Genomic DNA, 19,571 nt, shown 5'->3' with positions numbered 1-19,571 from the left:
GGATAGTTGCCGGCAATGAAAGCCAATCATACTACAGAGTAGATGTGGCAGTGGGGCCCCTTGGGAGTGGAGTTTGGCGTGGCCCCGATGGCAGCCTTTAGAAAGGCAAGAAGGGCAAAAAACCATTTCGAGCGAACTGCCAAAGAGCCGATATGTCAAAAGTGAAGATGAAGACATTTCTTTACGACTCCAGCACTGTCTTTCTCTCGCTCCTTCTTTCCACTCGGGAGGCGCTTTTGCCGCCGCGTTGCTCGTATCTTCATTTCAGAGGCTGAACATCTCGGTAAGGCCTCGTAGTACTCTATCATTGACGGGACATCGCCAAAAACCCAACGCGAAAATTCACTGTGTTGACCGGGTATCTGAATCCTTTGCAAGCCGAGCCTCAGCTCGAAGTAAACCAAAACTTCAATGAAAGCCGACGCTTGCTGACGAGTCACAATGAACTTCGGTCCACTCATCCATAGCACGCTGCCACCACCAGCAGCCCGATAGTAGCTCGTGTCAATGCTGCGACACATTGCTTCCGTGTCGTTGAATATGAGGCATTTGAACTGTTCGATGAAAATCGATTGATCCTCCAGAATGTGTCCGATGTCTCCTTGATTTGCCATCCAAGCTGGTGTGAGACCGTCGAGATCTTGTCTGACCATGTGAGTCTGCGCGTCGCCTCTGGAGATTCCAAAGCCATGTCAGAAATAGCCATCAACGTCACTATAATGAAAGAGAATGTCTTAGCCAATATGGAGATGAAAGGCGGTGACGGAGGGATTGATGAGTTACATTGTGCGAACGGAGACACGACTTACCGATGATGGTTTAGTTGATGACGACTCATCATGCAACTTCAGAGCGTCCAGCCTCTCCTGGTTGTCCTGCGCAGCATCCGTCTCTGGCACTTCCTTAATACTAGGGGTCGTCGGCGGCTTCGCCAGTCCGGCCTTCATGCGGTTTGCCTGCTCGGTGAGCTTCGCCCATTTGGCCTCGCGTGCTTTCTCCCGTTGAGCGGCAGTGCTCTGCATTTCATTGTAGTCATGCGAACATTCGTCGAACAGTTGAGGATTGATCTCCATGAAGAGTTTCATTGCATTGTACACCATGCCATGTATTGTGCTGACCACTGATTAGCAGAGGTAGACGTCGAGGGAAGCATACATACCGGTTCCAATGACCCTTTGAATTCTCATACAGCGGAGCAAACATGATCGGGAGGATGGTTTCGACATTATCACTGACGAGATTGCAGAAGTATTCATTGTTCCAAAAATACAGCGCACGCTCCGCCACCTGGAAATGAGGACTCGCGACTGATTTGGCCAATTGGTTGAAAAGAGGTTCCTGAACTTTGGCAAATTCTTGCGGATCCATGACCTCGAAAATATCCTCGACTTCGTTCAGGAACATCACTTCTTTGGTGCTGTTGACTTTTGGCCAATAGCGTAATAGACCAAGAACAACCTACAGTACCGTCAGCATCCTAAGAGCCTCATGATTCGATGATGACTTACTTCTTCTGTCAACGCCGCGTCTTTCTCCAAGAACTGGACGATACAGTATGCCAATTGGGGATGATACATGCTCAAACTCTTAACTTTGTGAAGCGGAATAAGAACCCTGGTCAAAAAGAGCTTGTGCTCTTCCTTCAGAGGGAGAGCAAAGCCGTTGATGATCGAGCCAAGAATCTCGAGAAGCTCGGCTATGCCATTGAACCTCTCCGTTTCGTACGTAAACTGGAAGAAGACATTGTTGATGGATCTTCGAATGTAGGACCGAAGATTCAAGAATTTGCCGTAGATCCGGTGAAGTGTTGTCTTGAGAAAATCTCTTTCCCTTGGGTCTTCTGAATCGAACAGCTCGAGTAACTGAAGAACAAAATGATGATCAATGTAGGCTTTAGCAATGTTGGTGTTGAAGTCTTGACTTTCAATGAAACGCAAGAAGAACTCATAGACGACTTGGATGTGCGGCCAAGCCACTTCAAGGACTGGTTCATCTTCCTCGGGATCAAATGCTTCTCCCTGTGGATTGACAGGAGGAGGGACAGGGCGGAAAAGGTTCTTGCTAAACATTTCGACGACTTTTGGATACATCGGCTCGGTTATGACCGATCTGTTGTTGGCAACATAATCCAGAAGTTCGTGGAGGGCCAGTCTCTTGATTTCTTTAGATTTCATGTCGGCTGTCTGGTCATTGAAGTCAAAGATGATGTTGCACTGATCGATCTTCTGCATGAATAGCTCTTGTCGTCGGTTGGGAGGGACTTCATGGAAACCCGGCAATTTCTCCAGATCACGAGCTCTTTGGTCTGATACATCAAATCTCGAGGAATGCTGTCTCTTGGGAGTGCGGACACCCTCAGGCACATCTTTCGGTGTAGACTGCAATCGGTCGAAGAGGAGGGATTTCTGGCCAGCCTTGGGAGGTGCAAGGTCGCCAGGCATCGTTTCAGTTGCGCCAGGTCCGGGAATGTGAGGAGCACTTGGGCTTATGATGACGCTTGGAGCGATGTGATGACGGCCCGCGGCTGTTCCAGGTCCGCCGAGTCCATGACCAGAGCCTTGCGACATGTAATGAGAAGCCAACGAACCTGACCCTGCGGTAGAGCTAGCATGATGTTGAGCGCTTCCGTGGTTGGGTGTCGCGCCCTCATGACCCGCGCCCTTGTTCCGCAAGTCATTGAGATTCGTTGACGAGGAGGTCGGGGTGGCGGTGTTAGAGCTATTGGGGGATCTAGAATCGCTACCGGGGAGCGTGGTGGATGATGAGAGCGGAGAGGCGGTGCCTGAGTTATTCGCATCTTTCTTCTTGGAAGACTTGTTGCCTTCTTTTGCCCTCGACAACTGCTCATGCTAGAACATCAGTGAGTGAGAGCGTTTGGACGGAGACAGCACAAGATGCGGGTATGAGACTTACCACCCTCTGCCTGAAACCTTTCATTTTGCCAGGTTCTCTTCAATAGGTATTGGAAGCTTTTACGCACCCACAATAACAAGGACGTTTGTCGTAGTCGATGCGCCGCCTTGTCGATTCTAAGAAGCCACGAGGCTGTTACGTGCGTTTCATCCGAGTCACGACCTCCGGCTTGACTTCTCAGTAGGAGGCGACGGGTAGGGGTGTCGGAGAGTACCAGATCAATTCGACGGGATGCAGTTATGCCGGCAACTTCCTTCTCTTCTATCAATTGCTCATTCTTGGGAGCAGACCTGGCACTGAGGAGGAACAACAACACGGTAGGCCGGTGGAGGGAGTGGTAGACGGAAGCTGGGGAGGGTTCGGTTGAAAGACTGCAAGGACTCTAACTCGAGCACGGCGGGATGCGGGCAGAAAGAATCGATCTATGATCAAAGACGGCGAGAATGGGGGCGGCTTAATGATTTCAGTGCATTGAGAAGGGCATCCATTGAACAGAAGTCGAGGTGACGAGTAGTCGAGTAGTTGTGCGCAGCTCAAGGTCAAATGCAAGTCAAAAGTGTAGTCGCAGTCGCAGGTTGGCGGGGACGGTGCAGTGTTTCGGTGTCAGTACGCGGCCGGCTTGAGGTGCAATTTAGCAAGTTAGGCAAGGCCAACTTGACCCAGTGGTGCCCATGGGCGTCAAAGGGGCCTACCCAGTATTGGCCTGGCCGCTAGGCTTAGCCAACTACTGTTTAGGTGGGTGTCACTTTGTTTGGGTGCTCGGAAGAGTTGCCTGGGGTGATTTCTCTGAGATATTCAGTGTACTTGACTTGTGCTTGCATGTACTCGGTACCGAGTAACTCAGTGACCAACTGTTGCTGCCAAGCCCATCGTGCTAAATCAAGATTCTGTTTCATCAATTCTGTCATGGGGTCCAAAGATAAACCACTTCCCAAGTCATAAGGATATATCACCCGAGAGAGAGACGAGTGTGAACCAAAACCTTCATGACCCAAGGTACTCTGCGCACTTCCTTGCAGCTACCGGCCTTGGTCTTGCCTTCCCCGCGTTAAACAAGGTGAGACGCTTGTCCGCTTGTCTCCGACGGCTATTAGACCAGTGACGTGAGGTGCGATAATATGACAATGAGAATCGGGCCTGACTCAGAACACAGCTACAGATCATCGATCGACCACATCACATATCTAGACTACGCATCCCAGTACTCAAAATGTCAAGGGACCGACAAATTGCGCCTTGGTTCCAGGTCCCAGCTACCCCGGTCCTCTCTGTTGAACATCCCTGCATTGTTCAGAATGCGGAGAAGGCTATTGGCATGCTCGGAGGGCCTAGAGAGATCCTGCAGAGTCTTGAGCCTGGATGGGACAAGCCGCTGGGACTCAAGTTTCAGCCGGATGACCCAAGCTGCCGTGCAGTGCTGTCCTACAACAAGCGAACCCACAATCTTCTACTTAAAGTAACAGTTCCCAGAAGAACAGGCAGGAGAAGACAGCGAGGTTCTGACGAGGCCTACCTCGAATATTCTACAGATTCGCAGCCCCGGAGAGACGTCAAATACCTGCTTCGTTCATTGAGGGACAATCGTGAACGCTACCGGGCTGAAATCGTCGGTCCGATTGGCTCTACACACGTCTGGCGTACGATGCCAGACTTCATGTACACATCTAGAGGATCTCCCTTTTTGAGCGAAATACACTCCAAAATTCTTCCTCAGCGGTACCCACTGCTCAAGCAATGGTCTTTGCCTCAAACTTTTGTCGAAGCAGATACAGAGCTTATTCCTCCTCCGATGCTCTCCACGCAGAACCTCCCAGTCAACTACATATATCGTCAGAGTTCTGCCGCAAAGGCCATTTCCGATCCGCGTACAGCAAAACGGGCAGTAGACGATCCAGAGACGCCTACACAGTTGTCCACAAGTCAAGAGCAACGAGACGATAAGGAGGGGTCTGATAAGCTCACCACTTGAGCTTACCAGTCCGTCACGACTGTCTTGAAGCTAGCACAGGCGGCCCAAGATTCATGTATAAGAGTTTTGAGAAAAACAAACCGCTTTGCTTGTGCTGGTCACTACTTTCGCCCACTCCTGAATCTGTCCGGCTCAGGAGCTCATTCTGCCTGCGCCTTTGCCACTTGTTCAGAAATTTTGCAGACGCTTTGTGCTCGATTGACATGTTCCGCTGCCATGTCGCTCCAAATCCTTTCGGTGATGAGCGTCTGGCATGATAGACCCTAGCCGGGAGAGAAATTAGGATCTCAGAACGTGATACAAGATTTCACGTCAGTCGACAGCTGAGCAAATTGAACAAATGCCATACAGGAAACTGGCGCACTCGACCTACCCGGGCCATCCCTATTTGGCAAAAGTTGGTGCTCAAATTCAATTGGAGCATCCTCATCTGGTGTACTCGGTGATAATAAGGATTAATTTCGTCCAGCAGAATGACGAGGGGCACAGCCATAACCAAACCCAGAACATGATGTTGGGAGTTAAGTTATGGTTTCACTTGGCGTGTAACTTTTTTTCCAAACATAGAGAATAGTCAGTCTCGGCCTGGCGCTTCTGCGAAGGTCATTTCCATGAGCCCCTCGAAAGCCCCGTTGCCGCGATCCAACTGTCCTTTGCGCCGGCTAAGAAACCCGGCGAACTTGCTCGCTTGGTAGCTTGTTAGTCAGCAAGCCCCCAACCCTCCGCCGAGTCAGATACGTCTTGGCCATCTTGGCGCAGACCGACCAATGGTAAAACGTCCCTAGGACGTGCCGAGCATGCCAATTCCTGGCACCTATGACTTTCGTGAGAGCCCCGCTGATCCCTCCCTTTTTCCCAGGACATACTCATCATTTCATCCTTCCGCAATCCCGTCAATGCACTGAAGCCTGTCGCTGGCACTGTCTCCACGATTGAAGAGGATGGCCACGGATTGCCGACCGCCGCTTCAGGCTATCTCGCCCGCCTCGACGAATAAAACTTCGATATCAGGCCGCCGGCATCATGGCTACAAAAAAATCCGATGGAAAAAGTACGATCCCAGCAAGAAGTCTCCGAACTCAGCCCCGGACCAGTTTGTACAGTGGCAACCCCCGGACTCAGCACGAGACGAAGATCAGGAGGAGACTGCCCATCGCAAGTCGAAGTCCAGTGACGCTAGACAAAATCCGCAGGCGAAGGCACTAGTCCTGGTCTCTCCCGTTGAGCCTCTTCCATTAAACGGAACGCGCGAGGATCCATTCCTAGTCCTGCCTATCAAATCAACCGAAACAGTCCAAGACACATTGGACTACTACATCACCATCTGCAAAGGCTTCAACAACAAAAAGTCGGTCGTCCCTGGGCCGGTCAATCCTCATCTGTCGCTCTTACTGCCTTATGCACTTAAGCATACCATTCTGTTCGAATCCATCATAACAGTCTGTCGAGCATCCATCCTCATTTCGCTTGGACGACCGATATGGGAAGACTACGCCTTCGTTCGCCACCGTGGCAGCGCCATAGCAGGTCTTAATGAAAAGCTCAAATCGAACGAGGCTACCGACGATGCAGCCTTGCTGACCGTTACGATGCTCATGACTCTCGAGTATCTTTCTGGAAACCAACGAGGCGTGATAATGCATTGCAAAGGTTTGGAGAAAATGCTTGAGCTCCGCGGGCCACTCTCCGAGACGGGCGATCCGGGTTCGGAAACCGACTGGGTGAGATTTGTCAGGCATGGTCTGATAGCATACAAAGCTCTGGGTTCCTTTGTGACGGGCCAGCCACCAGAAGTACCTCGCGACTCGGTCGGCTACCTTAGGGAAACTTTCCAGGAACTACATCTCGATCAACCACTTGCCTATCCCGAAACTCCATTTCCGCCCGACTTATGCATTATTCTCTCTCGCCTTCCATCGGGAGTCTCCGAACTCTGTCTTGCGTCCCGGATATCTGTGCAGATGATCAAGCTCCTCGCCTCCATCTCGGCGGCCACCACGCTCCTAGCGACCGAAACTGTCAGCTACGAAAACCTCCTTGACCGTACCTGGACCCCGCCTTCGGAGTTGCCACTCCCCGATTCGTCCCAGTACGACGAAGAATGGAAGCAAACAATGATTCAAACCATCCTCTCCTCCCTTCAACGAATGTCGTTAACATCCACTTGCCCAGTCGAATACCACCTCACCATGGGTTTGCTGGCCTATATCTTCCAGCTCCGGGGTCTTACCGCAGTAAACCTCTTCTACGATCCCATCCTCCGCAAATTCATCACCGCCTTGCTAACCCACACCAAACCGGCTTCGCTCCAGGAACAAAACTGCCTAGTTTGGTCCAGTATGGCAGTTGCAGGATCTCTTGCCCTGCGGGTCGTTCCCATGCCTGACTCCCACTTGGTTATGGAGCATGCGTTGGATCTTTACCCACAGGCCCGCCAATGGGCCCGCCTGGAAAAGGTTCTTCGTACATTCTTCTATACGAAAGAAATCGGCGCACATTGGAAACGCGTCTGGCAATCCGCCATGAAGAGGCGGGAGTTTGTGCTTGTTCAACGGCAACAACAGGTACGTTACAGCGATGCGAAGATTGACAATGGCATGAATACGGACGGTGAACCACAAGAGCAAAGCCCTCTGTCAAAACAGAATCCGCTGGATTCTTCAGATTTCGACATGAGCTCCGAAGCGATAAGGGCACATATCCGCCAACACATCGCCGGCGCGCCGAAGACGATAGCCGAAATGGCCCAGGCCATGGGGCTCTGCCCATTTCGGCCGCAGCCGTCATTGCCTTCATCAGCGAGTTCTGCATATACTACGACTGCGACGACAAGCCCGAACACGCAATCAACTCCATCACCAAAAGCTACATGAGAGCCTTTCGCGCAGTATGGAACGAGTCCTTCTCCAAGAACCAATATCCAGTCTCAGCCCTTACTGTTTTTGTTTGAGACGTACAGAGTCTGCTTGACGAATAGCGGAAATCGCCGCTTCAACTCCTCCATTGCCACGAAACGCGTCATCGTCCCTTCCCAGCTACAGCATTTGTGCCGGTCAAGCGCGAAGATTGAGACACTCTTGCCAACAAATCTCAGTTCCTCAAGCCGCTTAAGGAAGGTGACGGCGGCCTGCAACATTTCTTTCGACGAGCTGGGACTCCCAAGTCTCGACGGAAGAGAATCAACCAGTCATTCTCCGAAACTGACAAAATTTCCGCTCACATCATATACATACTACGTGGCGAGAAGCTCATCGCGCCTGATCTCCGTGACGCCTGGCAGCAATCTCTCTGAAGAGTGGTTCACGTCCTGGACGTGCAGCGCGCGATTAATCTCTCGTAGCGCCTAAGCTAGGACGCTACTTTGAATCACCCGGCAGAGTCAGAGTGTTTTCATGATTTACAAGGCATACATCAGGTACGGTGTAATGAAAATGCTAGACAACTTCGGACAGCCGACGGTGTGGCCCCCTTGCCAAGAATGCCAGGAAAGTCTCTCTCGACAGCATCGCGTCTCAACTTAGCAGGTCTCTTTCGTTATGCTGCGGCAACCATTTACGCCAGCAAACAAACATTTCCCCCCCTATGTCAATGAGCACCGAACGCACGACGTCCAGACGGGCAAGGCAATTGAATTTCCAGAGCTCACACCAGGTTTTCTCATCTCCCCACCAAACGGAGAGGGATAAAATTGATCCGTGACACACTCCTCGCACAAAATGTCGAGATGTCCCATCTTCGTCGCCGTCCTCTGCCACGATGCGGTCATCCGCACCGAGTTCTTGAGACGTGTCTCAAGGCCCCGCAGAAAGCATCGTTCGTGGTGATAATGTATACGAGATGTAGAGCCATCGCTGGTGAGGGGATGATTCCGATCCTCGCCGGTACCAATAGCGCGCGCATGACGCCGGTGAACGAGGCTGTCCGGCTAGCTATGATCTGGACAGCGGGTCGGGGGTGGATATGGATATGGACATGGATAATCAATTGCAGAGAACTCCTCTCATCTCCTTTCCATGTCCTTCTCCTTGTTTCCCCCCTTTCTTGCTCCAGGACATGCTAGCAATATACCACAATTCATCGATTTTCTCTCCATCTCCATCTCCCTGTCTTCCGTCGGCAAATTTGTCCCGCTGCAAGTGCACATATTACATGCAGAGTCCTTGATGCATGTAACTAGGGAAAAGAAAGATGGACGAGAGAAAAAAGAGAGAGAAATAGAAAAGAAAAGAAAAGACCCTTAACTCATTGATTGTATTTTCGAGTGAAGAGATGTTGAATGAGGGCGCGAGATATGGAGTTTCACATAAATGGGACATATATCCTAAGTACTAGCTTACTTTCTATGATCCGCTCAAGCGTCTTACCGTTATCTACTCAACTTCTAGTGGCTGTCTAGTCGGCACACATGTCCGAGCTGCAATTTATACTCTGAAAGAATTGCATACTCGAGTGTCACCCGATTTACCTCTGTCAGAAACCCACCACTCTGTTCAATTCTCATTCTTCGCTCTTCAGCTCCGCATTGCCATCAGCATTCGAGTAAAATATTACGTTGGGGCGGCATTTTTGTCCGAAGTATTGGCCGGTTGCCGAAAATGTTTTTGATGAGCCAAGTCCATCCATGTGCCGCCAACGGCTTCTCAGGACCTGCCGACGCGAAGTTGGGCACAAAAGTCGTTTGAGGCCGGCCGGTCGAAGCGGCATCGTCTTGGATGAAGCAAAAAGCCGAGGCACCCGAATCTTCTGGGCTGCCGTCCCCAACATGGAAGAGTCATTCCGTCATAATGGGCAATGAAAATAGACGATATAGGATGTCATGGCAGTATTCAATGTCCGCCACGATTACATTTCATTCTGTGCTCAAGCTCTTGAGCGTCTCCTGGATACCTTGTTTCAAGGCGCGGTACTGAATGCGTTGTAAAACGAGGGGTGGGTTGCGTAGGAGCTGCGCTGCTCGCGAAAACACTCTGTGGCCGTAGAGCAGAAGCACAACGGCAGTCATCAGCCAAATGAGGTAGACGACCATTGCTGCCATGTATAGCCGCATTCTGACCACGACAGGAATGACCACACCGTCTCGGATTTCATGGTACCTGTCGACAATGAAGTTTCGGATTGGTCTCCTTCTGTGTTTTCGCTGGAGGTGCTGTTGCAAGCCTTCGGTCATATGCCAGGCAACCCGCCTGTTGATCTTCTCCCATGTTACGTCGCAAGTATACTTTCGTGCTGCAGTTGCCATAACCGCACGAAGGTTTTTGTTAGCAGAGAGAAGCTTGACGAGAGAAATGTACTGCTCCAGATCGTGGGGAGGAACCAAATATCCAGTCTCTTGGTCTTGGACAATATCTGATGGGCCCCCTTCGTCACGAGCAATCACTGGGAGACCGCTCGCCATTGCTTCCAAAACAACCAGACCGAATGTCTCGGTGATGGAGCAGTGCAGGAAAACATCGCCGGTCGCATATGCACGAGCGAGGTCAACACCGGTGCGGAAGCCGGTGAAGATGACGTGCTCTGCGACGTCATCGAAGAGGCGGTGGACCTGGTCCTCAACTTCGGCACTCATATTGCCACCTACGATGAGCAATTTAAAGGGAAAGCCTTCTTGGGCGAGCCGTATCGCGACCTGGGCCAGGAACTCGAAGCCCTTCTCGGGAGCCAAGCGGCAGACGCAGACCAGGATGATTTCTCCGTTGGGTGCCAATTCCTTGCGGTATGTCTCGTCCCGCTGAGAAGGGTCAAACAGAGTGGTGTCGACACCCCGGCCCAATCGGACCATCTTGTTGCTCGGAGCGCCTGCTTTCTCAAGATACCGGCCCACGCCAGAGGAAGGGTAGAAGATGGTATGGACGGTACGGTGATTGAACAGGAAACCTTGGACGACCCCTAGCAGCCAGACGGAAAAGCGGGCAACAGGACCCGGGAACAGAATCTCGCTGTAGGCCGACAGATCAGTCTGGAAATTGAGGAGAACGACAGGGGGATCTTGTAATTGGCGGATCTGGAACAGCATTTGAAAGCCGGTGGAAGCAGGACTGGCAAGATATACAATGTCGGGCTTGAAGGTCTGTTTGTAGACATCGTCGAGCTGGAAGGGATATACGACGGTCAGGTCGGGGTTGTAGGGCAGTTCATAGCCCGGCAGTCGAAATTCAGTGAGGTTCGCACCACTGGTTGGCTTGAGGCGCGACTGTCTGGAATGAGGAGCAACGATGGCCAGTTGGACACCATTTCTGCGCAGGTATTCGATCAACATGAGCGTGGTTCGACTGACGCCGTTGACAGGGCCCAGGGATTCGGTTGCAAGGAGGACTCGCTTGCCCTTGAGATAGGAGGGAAAGGCATCTCGTCGGTCGGGCACCACAGTACCAGCACCAGCACCTGCTGCTACCGTTGGCGTTGTCATGCCATTGCCGGTGGCGGTGGTGGAAGAAGAGAGCTTGACTTTCTCTTCACCGATCCGCTCCTCGACCCCCATCGTGCTGTGCAGCTGTGCTACTTGCGCCGTGTGGGGGATAAAAGATTCTCCGGTCTCTGAACGATATTCCGGGGCGCAGTCTGCCCCTCTTCTTATCGCTATCGTTATCGATATCCAGTCTCTGCTTATCGACCGCCACAAAACTGGAACTTCAGGCTGGTGCAAATTTGCCTGACCTTCGTTGGGGGAGAAAAAGAGTAACAAGTAAAAGAATAGTGCGTAAAACTGAGTGACTGGCAGACGCACAATTAGTCACTTTGCATTCGAGCTCCAATCCGTCTCTCAGCCTCCAGTGTGGCACGTGTCACTCTCTTATTCTCTCTCTCTTTCTCTCTTGCAGCCTTTTTGGTTCTCCTGGTTCTCGTCCTCGCTGTTGCAATCCCGACGGGCTTCTTATGATTTCGTCTTGTCAGACTCGCTGTGCTCCCGACTTGTTCTCTTTATGGACTTGATCCTCGGGACCCTCGTGCCCCCCTCGCAGCATGACCTGCCCACCCGACAAGATTTAGGCCGATGGTGGCGACCTTGCGCAGAGTCGAGTCGGACGCGTAGAAGACGCTGACGGCTCCCACGTGGGTGGAAGCGCTGAACAGCAGGCTTCCCGACCATGTTGACAGCGTCAAGTCGAGCATTTCCAGCACTGTCCCTTGCCAGCCACTCAGATGTGCTGGATGACTGCGCGTGCTCGGGTGCGTTTGATACAGTCGCCCTTTGTGTTGATTCCCTCGCGCCCCCCTCGCGCCCTTACACCCGCTCATGACCATCGCAATGCCCATGACCATGTGAGTCTCGTTCGAAGCTTCACCAACGTTGCCCCATTTTTCGTCTTCCACCCTGGTGAAAAGTCGGATCTTGTAATTGCCCTGCGGCGGCGCCCTCGCCTTCTCTTGAAGCCAGGCTTCTCTTATCTGGGGCTTGTTAAATTCGTCGGTGCTGGTCACCGCCATGCTATGCCACGCAAACCGCGCTCATTGTTACATTAATATGGCCTGATTCCCTTGAGTCTCACGTCCGCCCGCTGTTCTTCTCCTCCATCTCCCAAGAAAAGCATCTCTCGCAGCTTGTTACCGTCGTTGTCGCTATGGATTTCGCAGTGCCCTCGCTCGTCGGCACTTCTGACGGCAGCTCCTGTAACGACTCCACAGGTCTTTTGACGCCAGACAGCAGTCCCTTATTCCGCCCCTCACACCTTAAAGACTCGTTCGAGACGCGACTCGCTCACGCTCTGGAAGAGCCCAAAAGGCGCAGACTCGATCCGCCCTCAGCCCGCGCCGAGAGCCCCTTCATCCCCTCGTTCGCCGACCTGTTTGCGCCTGTCCCCAGCGATGTGAGGAAAATCTGCGTAATTGGCGCAGGTTATGTCGGTACGCACATGCGCCCCCTCCTACAGAATGTACGCGAGGTATCGAGGTGAACTAATCGGATCACGAGTCTTTAGGCGGTCCTACGGCAGCAGTCATCGCACTACACAATCCCAAGGTGGGCGTCGAGGTGTTGGACAGAGACCAGCGACGCATCGAACGATGGAACTCCGCTCACCTGCCGATCCACGAGCCAGGTTTGAACAAGATTGTGCGATTGACAAGAGACGGGGCAATTATAAAGGAGCCCGGCGACCGCAACTCCATTTCCCACGGACGCAATGGCGAGTCTGACTACGTCTCCAGACGCGGCCCGAACCTCTTCTTCACGTGTGACACGCAGGTCAGCATCTCCACTGCCGACATGGTTTTCCTGGCAGTCAACACTCCCACGAAAACCACGGGAGTCGGTGCCGGGAGAGCGACCAACATGACCGCTCTTGATGGCGCTGTCAAGGATGTGGCATTGTATGCGAAGCCCGGCACTATCATTGTTGAGAAGAGCACGGTGCCCTGTGGAACCGCTCAGCGCATCAGGAACACGGTGAGTGACCAGTTTGACGCGGGCTGCATTGTGGGTTTCTGACGAAGATTTGCCAGCTCGACGCGCTGCGACCGGGCGTGCCGTTTGAGGTCCTATCAAACCCCGAATTTCTGTCTGAAGGAACAGCGATCAAAAATCTCATGAAACCGGATCGGGTCATTATCGGCTCTTCTGGCACTCCTTCCGGCAAACTGGCAGCTGATGCGCTCGCCAGTCTGTATGCCGCATGGATTCCCTCGTCCCAGATTCTACAGATCAATGCGTGGTCATCAGAGCTTTCCAAGCTTGTGGCCAATGCCATGCTCGCACAACGGATTAGCAGCATCAACTCTATCAGTGCGATTTGCGAAGCAACAGGCGCAAACGTAGAGGAGATCGCGAAGTCCATCGGCCTAGATACCCGGATAGGACCGCAATTCTTGAAGGCCGGTCTCGGTTTCGGGGGCTCTTGCTTCAGGAAAGATATTGCCAGTCTCACATACCTCGCCGAATCTCTGGGTCTGGAAGAAGTGGCCCATTACTGGGGTCAGGTCAACTCGATCAATGTCATGCAACGCAATCGCTTCGCAAGAAAAGTCCTCAAAAGGTTCAACGAAAATCTGTTTGGGAAGAAAATCACGTTGATGGGATTTGCATTCAAAAAGAACACCAGCGATGCGCGCGAGTCTCCCGCGGTGGACGTCATCAGAACTTTACTCGACGAGCAACCTGCGGAAATTGCAATTTTTGATCCTTTTTGTGACGAAGATGATATGCTCCGAGAGATTAATGCGGCCGTCAGCAACACACCTGGTTTTGCAGGCGAAACCTCCTCCGTGAAGATCTACACCGATCCATATGAGGCTTGTATGGAATCAAATGCCATACTTATCATTACAGATTGCGACCAGTTCAAAAACTCACCTCAAAGACTTCGCGGCAGCAATGCATCCGAAACGAGCCTACCCACCAATAAGCCTGCGAGCACCTGTGCGTCGCCGAAGCAACAAGAAGATGACCATCTAGGTGCCAACTTTGCAAACTACAGGCTAGCTCCTCAGCCAGATTGCGTGGCCAACTGTCCCGACTGCAGATCGAAAGCCAGGGGGCCGATTTCCACCGACCCCGTCGAATGGGCTCGCATCGTCTACAGCATGAGAGAGCCGAAATGGATCTTCGACGGCAGAGGCATTATTGATGCAGATGAAATGGAGAAGCTCGGAGGTGTTCGCGTCGATGGTATTGGGAAGTGGCGGCCTGAAGATGGACAGAAGCGCTGCTGGTGATTCCCCGGTCCATTTGAGGTTAAGCCAGCCTCGATTAACACATACGTTCAAATTGTTTCCGAACGGCGTTGAGAACCAGAGATGCGGTATGAGGGCTCGAGGCCTCCATGCACAAATGCTTCACACTATCGAATGCCTTGCAACATCCCCAGAGTCTATATTGTCGGCAGAAAAGCCACGTGGCTACAAGATGCATATCCGGCGTCGAAGCGCAGTTCTAGAATCGAGGGCGTCCCTTCACCATTCCTGACCCGATTTCGCACCACAACACCGTATCTCCTAGTTGCATGGTCCCCACGATCATACATAATACGTAAAACTCCTCGGAGTTGGCAGTCAAGCAGATAGAAAGACCACTTAGACGTATATGAAATGCCTATCATACGATCAGTACAACGTCCTGTCCGAGGATCCTTGATTGAGGCCGTCTAAGTAATCAAGCAGTGGGACTCACGGGTGTTGAAAACTAAACAATTACGGCCGAGAAGCTTGGAAGCGGTAAATTGAGTAGCCTAAAGCGCTTGCCCATCTTGAATGGAACAGGCGAGCCGAAAAAGCCCCTTCAATGGATTGCCACATAACATTCTGACCAGTGCCAGCCCTTCGATGCTGTCGACTCTTAGGGGTAAGTCCTTTGAGGCAAAGGGGCCCGCGTCACAATCCCATCAGACATCCCGGCACCGCAGCTTGAACAGATCGAGTATCTGCTGGCATTGGATCTTCGAATCCGATTCCTTTGGCGCGACATTGGACCTCGCTCGAACGCATCCTGAAAGGGGGGGGCTTTATTTAAGGTTGAAGAATGTAATCAGATTGGTGGAGCATACCAGCCTTGAACAGATCGGGCCACCTCTGAATTTCCTCTTTCGGCAACAGGTACGTTTGACGTGTTGCTTCTTGGTTGCCTGCCGTCTCGAATGATCAGTCCTTTGACATGAACCAAGTCTCTTTGAATGCCAATCGTCGGCGCTGATGTCTTGTTGGCCTACCTTTTTCACTGTCGTCCCTTCTTCCCAGTCACGAGTTGGGATCCAGCAGAGTTTTTGTGAATAAGCTTGCACTATGGAAGTCGGCGCGAGAGGTGCATCCTTTGCGAGGAAAGAAAGATGTTCCAATGAAGTCCAGCAGACGGCGTCTTTAATGAGGACCCTGGTGGAAGCAGGGCGAGTATATATAAGGGATCATCTGTTCCGGTGAGCAACAACTCCATCAGACATTCTCAGCTTCATGAATATCCCCAACCCAGTCATCGGAAATAGCTGCAGATGCACCATGAAGTCGTCATTCCTGGTCTCAATACTTTTCTCCATACTCCCCCCTCTGACCCTCTCCGAGTTCGTCACCTCCAAGAACGGCCTCCAGGTCGACGTCTACCATCTTCCGCCCGCCCCGGTCGTGTACCAAAGCAGTACGAATCTCAGTTTCTCTCCAACAGCCTTCACACTCATTCATGGCGCCCACGAAGCCGTATTGGTGGACAGCCCCGCCACATTCCTCCAGGGCCAGAACCTCACCAAATGGGTCAAGGATATCGCTGGCCCTCACAAGAGCCTGAAATACATCTACGTCACCCACGGCCACGGTGACCACTTCTTTACTGCTCAGCAAATCGCTGCCACCTGGCCGGGATGTCAAGTCGTCGCGAAAGCTGACGTGAACGCACATATGCTGCAACAGTACGAAGAACCTTTGTTCACGGATCTTTGGCTCTCTCTCTTTCCCGGCGGCCAAATCACCAGCCAGCCATTCAACGCGACGCTCATCCTCCCGGCCAACGGCACCTTTGAAATCGAGGGACACGTCTTCCGGGCCGTGGAGGTCGGACAGGGCGACACGTCCAACTCGACCGTGCTGCACGTGCCCGACGTAGACCTAGTAGTCGGCGGGGACGTCGTCTACGGCAAATGCCACCAACTCTTTGTCGAAGACCTCAGCCCGCAACTGCGCAACCAGTGGATCGCGTCGCTCGACAAGGTCGCCGCGCTCAGGCCGCGCTTCGTGGTGCCGAGCCACACGAAGCCCGGCGACGGATTCGCGCCCAGCCACATCGCCGACACGAAGCTCTACATCCGGGCGTGGGAGAAGGCGCTGGCCATGAGCACCACGTGGCAGGAGCTGGAGGACGCCATGAAGACGCAGTTCCCCCTGCGCGCCGGCAGTTTTATTCTCAGGTGGAGCAGTCAGGCGCCGTTCAACGTGGCCAGTGTTTGACGGGAAGATGCCGAGGGTGGTAGAAGAGTATGAGAGCCAGCCGGAACAGCTGAGGCACAGGGCCAATGGAGAGGAGAGGGGGGGTTACAGGAAGTACGTAGCTAGAGAAGTGGATTTCCGCAAGCGCTCAGGCAAAAGGAGAACGCCGCTGAGGTCTTGTACGGGGGTAGAGATGCATGAGATGCTCGACGTGCGACATTGGGAAAATCTCCTCACGCCATGGCACAGTCCATATTAGGTCGTCTGTACTGGGTACTCGGAACATAATAATAATACCCGGTACTCGCGTTATTGGGCGGTTGCCAGGGTGCCAGTCACGACGAGGCTGGGCATAATACCCAGAGGGGCCACCAGGCTACTGGGTACACCAGCCGAGCACGAAAAGTTACCGAGGCTTCTTTTCTTCTCTGTGCTCCCTCCACCTCCCTAACTGGGCCATTGCGGCACGTATTAATACCTACTTGGTATTATTGCTGACGCCGCGCCTGACCTCTGCGTGTCGAAATGCGGGGAACCGGTCCAGACACACGCTCCGAGTATGTAGGCAGGGCAGCTCGGGCTCCCTCTTTGTGGAGGAACGAGAACGTTTTAAGTACCGTGTTGTTATTCCTACGGAGGACTTCCGCGCCGGAGGGTTATAAATAACGCATATATACTGGGTACATATATGGTCCTCTACCCGGGTTACTGGGACTCTGTGACGGGTATCAACGTCGCGAGGATATAACCTGACTGGTTCGACTTGGACTCGGTACTCGAGTCCCGCGGAGTAACCTGTCTGTTCGTGTTGCTGCTCACTTCCTTTGGCCGACCGACGCATCTCATCGCATCGCATTCCATCATGGCGCACCCATTGCCACCGCCGCCGCCAATTGCCCCCGACGTCAGCGCCTCCTTCAACATCTACTCGCAATCCCTCAAGCCGCGCCCGCTTCCCTCTGACCCGGCTGTGCGCGCAGACATCGAGCACGTCCTCGAGCACGGCTACGTGATCATCCCGGACTGCTTCAGCGCGGCCGAGGCGCGCGAGGCACGCGCCGAGATCGTGCGGCTGCTCGGCAAAGAAAACGCATCCGCTCTAGTCGGGCGCAATGCCTTCGAGGGCTTCAACACGAACCGCATCTACTCGCTGCTCAACAAGTCCCGCGTGTTTGACAAGTTTGTCATCTTGCCCCGTGTGCTAGCGCTCAATGACTTTTTCTTGGATCAGGGGTATGTACTCTCCATATTGTGTGGCTTAACATGTCATATATTTGTTGGATATCTGTGTGTTATATAGTTGACGGCAATGTGCTTTGACTTTGTGCATGGGGTGTCATGCTGGGGTTCTTGTGCTGTGCAGTGCTATCCAAGGCTGAGAATTGAGGCGTCCTTCCCGTTCCATTTTCCCGGGGCCAAAGATATTATCTGGCATGACATGACCTTACCTGATCTGACTGAGGGCGGAAACGCCACATCAGGTACCTTTTGTCGGCATTCCACACCATTTCGATTAATCCTGGCGAGAAGGCGCAAGCACTGCATCATGATGACGGGTACATCCAGTTTCTCAGACCGAGATTGCCGTTTGGGGCGGCGATAATGGTCGCATTCGACGAGTATACTGCCGAGAATGGTGAGTTTCTGAACACGCCTATCTGTCCACGGCCCCCTTGCGGAAGAGAGTTTCAAACGGGTCAAATGTGAGGAATAAGGAATAGTTGGCTGACGCCCTGGACGTCTCTGGTATTGTTATTAGGTGCCACGCGAATCGTCCCCGGGTCACACAAATGGGACAGTTCACGACGAGGCATGCCCGAAGAAACCATCCCTGCGCTCTGCCCCGAAGGCGGAGTGGTTTATTTCATAAGTACCTTGTGGCACGGTGGTGGAGCAAACGTGTCGGACAAGCCTCGACAAAGCGCCACCGTGCAGTACTGCCAGCCGTATATTCGGCCCATCGAGAACCAGATACTGGCGGTGGATCCGAGGAAGCTGGACAAGATCCATCCGCGTATCGTGGAGATGATGGGATATAAACACATGCAGCCTTTCATGGGGTATGCAGATGGGTTGGGTCCTCGGAGGGCAGCGAGACGCATGGTCAAATGGCTGCAGGAGGAAGTGGATGATGATCCACCAACCTTTGCGCATGGGTTTAGAGAAGACTCCAAGTTGTAGTCAGTTGGAGGGCCCTGAACAAGGCATCGAGGCATGAACATGTACCGAAAAGTAATCTGGTTTCAGCCCTGGGTGAGGTCAGGCTGTATTACTTGTCCTAAGCCATTCCTTTCGCCGCAAGGGATCGACCTGAGTGATCCTTGTTTGGCTGTATGTCATCCAAGTCATACTCTTAAGTACTTACTACTCATACACCAATAGTCACCACCTTATTTTTGACTGGCTGCGGGGCCATTAAGCCGAGGATCAGCGTGATACATCCGCATGGGCCTGGAGAAGTATATAACGCACGTGTACAGTCGCTCATATTTGCTCCCGCAGGAGATGGACGGAGCTATGAAGGGGGCAACAAGAACTGCCCGGATGTCCGGAATCAGAGATGGGCGGGCATGGAACGGCCGGAAAAGGACATTGTGTGGGCTAGGGTTGCCCAAGTTACCTTGGTTGGTAGAGGAGAGAGTTTGAGGCGAGGGCCAGGGTGTGGGAGATTGTTTGATCTGGGCAGCTTTATCAGATTGCATCGTGGTGGTTTCGTGTTTGGTGTCTGGCGTCTTGGATGTTTGTCATGGTCGGCAGCCTGACTCAGCGCGCACATCGACGTCAGTGCCTTGTCATTGTGCGTGCACTGGCGCCACTACAACCCGTTACAGGAATGCTAGCCCGCCAGTTT

The 19,571-nt window shown here is 52.7% G+C and overlaps 8 protein-coding genes across 8 annotated transcripts; 5 read left to right on the top strand and 3 right to left on the bottom strand.

Moving 5' to 3' along the window:
* Nucleotides 1-155: 155 nt before the first annotated feature.
* On the bottom strand, nucleotides 156-2,937 carry A1O5_06964 (uncharacterized protein; the record flags this gene model as incomplete). The annotated part of the gene is made up of 5 exons (XM_007747553.1): nucleotides 156-659; nucleotides 810-1,113; nucleotides 1,160-1,458; nucleotides 1,509-2,849; nucleotides 2,914-2,937. The coding sequence occupies 5 exons, from the start codon at nucleotides 2,935-2,937 to the stop codon at nucleotides 156-158; spliced, it is 2,472 nt and encodes an 823-aa protein (XP_007745743.1).
* A 1,186-nt stretch (nucleotides 2,938-4,123) lies between these two features.
* On the top strand, nucleotides 4,124-4,882 carry A1O5_06963 (uncharacterized protein; the record flags this gene model as incomplete). The annotated part of the gene is made up of 1 exon (XM_007747552.1): nucleotides 4,124-4,882. One exon carries the CDS (start codon nucleotides 4,124-4,126, stop codon nucleotides 4,880-4,882), a length of 759 nt encoding a protein of 252 aa, XP_007745742.1.
* A 941-nt stretch (nucleotides 4,883-5,823) lies between these two features.
* A1O5_06962 (uncharacterized protein) lies at nucleotides 5,824-7,755 on the top strand (the record flags this gene model as incomplete). Its single annotated transcript, XM_007747551.1, has 1 exon — nucleotides 5,824-7,755. The coding sequence occupies one exon, from the start codon at nucleotides 5,824-5,826 to the stop codon at nucleotides 7,753-7,755; it is 1,932 nt and encodes a 643-aa protein (XP_007745741.1).
* Nucleotides 7,756-9,731: 1,976 nt separating this feature from the next.
* Nucleotides 9,732-11,360, bottom strand: A1O5_06961 (uncharacterized protein; the record flags this gene model as incomplete). The annotated part of the gene is made up of 1 exon (XM_007747550.1): nucleotides 9,732-11,360. The coding sequence occupies one exon, from the start codon at nucleotides 11,358-11,360 to the stop codon at nucleotides 9,732-9,734; it is 1,629 nt and encodes a 542-aa protein (XP_007745740.1).
* A 440-nt stretch (nucleotides 11,361-11,800) lies between these two features.
* Nucleotides 11,801-12,307, bottom strand: A1O5_06960 (uncharacterized protein; the record flags this gene model as incomplete). The annotated part of the gene is made up of 1 exon (XM_007747549.1): nucleotides 11,801-12,307. One exon carries the CDS (start codon nucleotides 12,305-12,307, stop codon nucleotides 11,801-11,803), a length of 507 nt encoding a protein of 168 aa, XP_007745739.1.
* A 134-nt stretch (nucleotides 12,308-12,441) lies between these two features.
* Nucleotides 12,442-14,530, top strand: A1O5_06959 (UDPglucose 6-dehydrogenase; the record flags this gene model as incomplete). The annotated part of the gene is made up of 3 exons (XM_007747548.1): nucleotides 12,442-12,724; nucleotides 12,799-13,265; nucleotides 13,322-14,530. 3 exons carry the CDS (start codon nucleotides 12,442-12,444, stop codon nucleotides 14,528-14,530), a joined length of 1,959 nt encoding a protein of 652 aa, XP_007745738.1.
* A 1,272-nt stretch (nucleotides 14,531-15,802) lies between these two features.
* A1O5_06958 (uncharacterized protein) lies at nucleotides 15,803-16,741 on the top strand (the record flags this gene model as incomplete). The annotated part of the gene is made up of 1 exon (XM_007747547.1): nucleotides 15,803-16,741. The coding sequence occupies one exon, from the start codon at nucleotides 15,803-15,805 to the stop codon at nucleotides 16,739-16,741; it is 939 nt and encodes a 312-aa protein (XP_007745737.1).
* An 841-nt stretch (nucleotides 16,742-17,582) lies between these two features.
* Nucleotides 17,583-18,901, top strand: A1O5_06957 (uncharacterized protein; the record flags this gene model as incomplete). Its single annotated transcript, XM_007747546.1, has 3 exons — nucleotides 17,583-17,953; nucleotides 18,202-18,356; nucleotides 18,480-18,901. The coding sequence occupies 3 exons, from the start codon at nucleotides 17,583-17,585 to the stop codon at nucleotides 18,899-18,901; spliced, it is 948 nt and encodes a 315-aa protein (XP_007745736.1).
* Nucleotides 18,902-19,571: the final 670 nt, after the last annotated feature.

This window comes from Cladophialophora psammophila (genome assembly GCF_000585535.1).
Source record: "Cladophialophora psammophila CBS 110553 chromosome Unknown aczJe-supercont1.10, whole genome shotgun sequence".
NCBI lineage: Eukaryota > Fungi > Ascomycota > Eurotiomycetes > Chaetothyriales > Herpotrichiellaceae > Cladophialophora > Cladophialophora psammophila.
The sequence above is the reverse complement of the archived record's forward strand: the minus strand, read 5'-3'. Positions and strand labels throughout refer to the sequence as shown.